Consider the following 4,435-nt stretch of genomic DNA (forward strand, 5'->3'; position numbering starts at 1 on the left):
AAAATTGTCCCAACTCAATTACTCCAATAAAACTGTCAAAATTGATTTCCAAATCACCAAGCAGAACAAATTCTAACCTAAAACAGAGATCGAAAAACTGAAGGCCGGAGTTAAACAAGATCTGACCTTTTCCCGGCCAGATTGTTGTGAAGAATCCGTCGAAGGAATATCTTCTTCTACAAGAAAAAAAGGCTAATCTAATAAAACTTCATATCTAAAAAAGAGAAAGGACGAGAGATAATTCTGCATGAGTACTACACTAAAACAGGCAACTCACACAAAAAGAATAGTGATTAAACAATACCAAATACTAAAAGCCCTAAAAACCAAATCCATATAAAAAGTAAACAACTCACTAATTTCACTCAAAGTAACCAATATTGCTGATGATTTAAAAGAACCCTAAATCGAAAATCAGAAAATGGGTAAAAGTGAAAACAATAAACAGAGCTTTGGCACATATTTATAAAGAAAGAGAGAGGAGGAAAAAAAAACCTACCATGATCTAAGACATAAAATGAAATAAATGCTTCTAGATCTGAAACTAATAAGCAATACCTTGAAACCCTTCTTCAGAAAGAAAAGAGGAATCAGGAGAACTCACATGCCTGGAACGATGGTGTAGATCTCAGGCCAGAAGGAATGAACCCTAACCCCAAATGCCCTCTTCTTCGTTTCACAGTGGCCAAAAACAGGATGGCGTGGAGATGGAGCCAAATGGAAAGGGGTGGTCAAAACCCTAGAAAATAAATGAAAAAAGAATGGTCGAACCCTAAAAAAACAGAGCAATGGAAGCTTCTATCTTCCTCAGTTTCATCTCCTTCATCAATCTGCAGTGGAGATTAGAGTTTGACGGCAGTTTTGGGCTTCTAAATGTCACGGAAAATTAGGGTTTCACGTCTCCTCGCCAATCGCAGACGAGGATGGAAAAGAGGGAGAAGAGGGAGCAACATGGGAGATTAGGGTTTCACGTCTCCTCGATCGTCAATCGCAAACGATGATGGAAAAGAGGGAAAAGAGGGAGCGGGAGAGAAAAGCGAGGGAGTGGGTAGCGCGGGAGAGGAAATCCAGGGAGTGAAAAGTTCGCGCAGTGGGTATTTTTCTTTAGTATTTTCTCCAAAGATTTACCAGCGGCCGGCTAAATAACCGCGCCTAAATACCAACATACAGCAGCGGTTTTCAAAACCGCTGGTAAATTACCGCTGCTATTTGATGATTTTGTTGTAGTATGTTTTGCGTTACATTCCATGGGCGAATTGAAATTGAGTTGTAACTGTCTGTTTTCATTGGCGAATTGAAATTGAAATTGAGTTGTAATTTTCTGTGTACTTGTTTAATTATTTGATTCCAATTCTGCTTTAATTTTGATTCCAACAATTGGTTCTGGACTCACAATTGTAATTTTATGTGTTCTTGGGCTGAACTGACTCCAACAATTGGTTTTGGACTCACAATTTTGAGTCCAACTTGTTATAGTAACATGATTTGATTTTTTTTGCATTATTTTTTGTAGGTTAAACGTTAAGAAGTGATAAGTGTCGAAGATTTGAAATTCTATTTTGGGGTAGTTCTACTTCTCACAATATTAATTCTTCAGGTATGCCTTCTCTATCTGCAATCATCTTGAAAAAATTTATATAAATCGAATAAAGTTATCATTACTTCGATATATATATATATATATATATATATATATATATATATATATTTATGCATGTCCAGATGTCCTATATTCAATCTTCTTAATTATAAGATTAGTGGTTTCTAAAATCCTTGAAAAATAATTGATAGATAAAATTTTCAGGGTATTTATTGATCCAAATTCACTCCTCAAAATTATAAGTTGAATCATGGGCAAACCAAAAACTATCGATGCATTCTTCAAAAAAAAGAATGTTAATGATTCAGAAATCAATGCACATTCTCCATTAAATTCTGACATGTCAACTATTGAGCAATGTCCTTCTAAGTTACCAAGAACCCATCAAGAAGTGGTTGATACTACTTCCTTAGAACGTGATCCGGGATTGCGTCCTCAAATGTGGGAATATCCTGTTAATCAAAGAGATGAAATTCGTCGTGCATATCTTATAGCTGGAGCGTATCAATGTTACTTTGAGAGTATCAGCTTTCAGGAGCAGAGAATCATCTTCCCCAATTTCAATCTTCTTTGTTCAAAAACATTTCTTGGTTAGAATACTCCCCTTCAAAGGATGCTGCATTTTGTCTTCCATGCTATCTTTTTTGTAAGGAACCAACATGACGCCCGGGATTAGGTGCGTTTACAAGTGAAGGGTTTCAAAATTGGAAAAAAGTGAATGATGGATTGAATTGTGCCTTTTTAGGTCATGTTGGAAAAGATCCTAATTCACCACATAAAATTGCTGAGAAGGCTTGTCATGATCTATCGAATCAATCGCAGCATATTGATAAACTGATAGAAAAAAAAACATCACAAGAGATTGAGAATAGCCGGTTGCGACTCAAGACCTCCATAGACACCGTTCGCTGGTTAACATTTCAAGCATGTGCTTTTAGAGGTAATGATGAAAGCATAAGTTCAAAAAGATCGAGGTAATTGTATTGAAATGGTAAAGATTTTGGCAGATTATAATAAAAAAGTTTCCAGGGTTGTCTTAGAAAATGCTCCAAAGAATGCCCAATACACATCGCCTAAAATTCAAAAGAAAATATTACATATTTTCCCAAGTAAAGTGCGTAGTGCAATTCGTGAAGATATTGGGGATGCAAAATTTTGCATTATTGTTGATGAGGCTAGAGATGAGTCTATGAGAGAGCAAATGGCTCTTATTTTGATATTTGTTAATAAGGATGGTTTTATTAGAAAACGATGTTTTGATTTAGTGCATGTTAGAGATACTATTGCATTGACTCTTAAAAAGGAGATATGTGCCGTTCTCTCTCGTCACAATCTCAACATTCAAAACATTCGAGATCAAGGATATGATGGTGCTAGTAATATGCGTGGTGAGTGGAATGGTTTAAAAGCCTTATTTCTTAAAGATTGTCCGTATGCATATTACGTGCATTGCCTAGCTCACCAATTACAATTAGCATTAATTAGAGCATCCAGAGAAGTAATTCCTATTCATCAGTCTTTCTCAAAGTTGTCTTCCATTGTTAATACTATCGGTGCCTCCTGCAAACGTCATGATGAATTACAGTCTAACCAAGCGGATGATATTGCATATTTGATTTTTATTGATGAGAATGAGTATGGTAGAGGAGCTAATCAAATTGGTACTTTGCAATGAGCTGGGGATACTCAATGGGGCTCCCATTATAGTTCTATTTGCAGCTTACTAAAGATATTTTCTGCTACTTGCACATTGCTTATAAATATCATTAGTAGAGGAGCCACTTCTTCTCAACGTGGTGATGCAGATACCGCTTATGATGTGATGACAACTTTTGAATTTGTTTTTATATTGCATTTGATGAAAGAAATCATGGGAATCACTGATGTTCTCTGTCATGCTTTGTAAAATCGTTCGCAAGACATTTTGAATGCTCTGCACTTAGTCTTAACTACAAAATTACTCATTCAAAAGTTGAAGGAAGACGGCTGGAATAGTTTGCTTGAGAATGCGAAATCATTTTGCGAAAGACGTGGGATTGATATTCCTTATATGAGTGCCCCTTACACAGCAGGTCGTGGTCAGTCACGTGAATCACAAGATCTCATTACGATGGAGCACCATTATCGGGTTGACATATTTAATGCTGCAATAGACTCTCAATTGCAAGAGCTAAATAGCAGATTCAATGAGCAACCAACGGAGGTCCTTATTCTTAGTTCTACTCTTGATCCTAAGGATGCTTATAAATCTTTTAAAATTGAAGATATTTGTAATTTTGTGGAGAAATTTTATCCTCAAGATTTCTCAGAGGAGGAAAAAATTCATTTGAGATTTCAACTGCAGCATTATGAGCTTGATATACTTCAGCATCCAGATTTTCAAAATATTTCCACAATTTCTGAACTTTGCCAGAGATTAAGTGCAACGAGAAAGTCAGCGATCTGTTATCTGATTGATAGATTGATACGTCTTGTGTTGACTCTTCCAGTTTGAACGGCAACTACAAAACGTGCATTTTCGGCTATGAAGCTTGTTAAAACAAGACTTCGTAACAAGATGGAAGATGAATTTCTCGCAGATTGCTTGGTTTTCTACATCGAAAAAGAAATAGCTGAGAGTTTCAATACATATATGATCATAGATGAATTTTATTCTATGAAAAGTCGACGGGCACAGCTTAAATAGAAAGATTTAGGTTTACTTTTTTGTTTCCTTTTGTCGGTTTCAATCAAAGTTGGCTAACACGTTTGCATATTCATGGAGTTATAGCATACTCTTCGTGTGTTGAAAGTCCTATCATATTTTTTATTCATTAGTTTAAATTTAAGGTTTAA

The 4,435-nt window shown here is 35.8% G+C and overlaps 1 protein-coding gene across 1 annotated transcript; it reads left to right on the plus strand.

The window, feature by feature from the left end:
* Positions 1–1,850: 1,850 nt before the first annotated feature.
* On the plus strand, positions 1,851–4,094 carry LOC143850131 (uncharacterized). Its single transcript, XM_077359428.1, has 5 exons — positions 1,851–2,190; positions 2,346–2,574; positions 2,630–3,235; positions 3,320–3,485; positions 3,573–4,094. Exons 1-5 carry the CDS (start codon positions 1,851–1,853, stop codon positions 4,092–4,094), a joined length of 1,863 nt encoding a protein of 620 aa, XP_077215543.1.
* The last annotated feature ends 341 nt before the right edge of the window (positions 4,095–4,435 follow it).

Source organism: Tasmannia lanceolata, unplaced genomic scaffold (genome assembly GCF_043159265.1).
Source record: "Tasmannia lanceolata isolate RefF3 unplaced genomic scaffold, GAP_Taslan_0.1 ptg000018l, whole genome shotgun sequence".
In the NCBI taxonomy this organism is placed as follows: domain Eukaryota; kingdom Viridiplantae; phylum Streptophyta; class Magnoliopsida; order Canellales; family Winteraceae; genus Tasmannia; species Tasmannia lanceolata.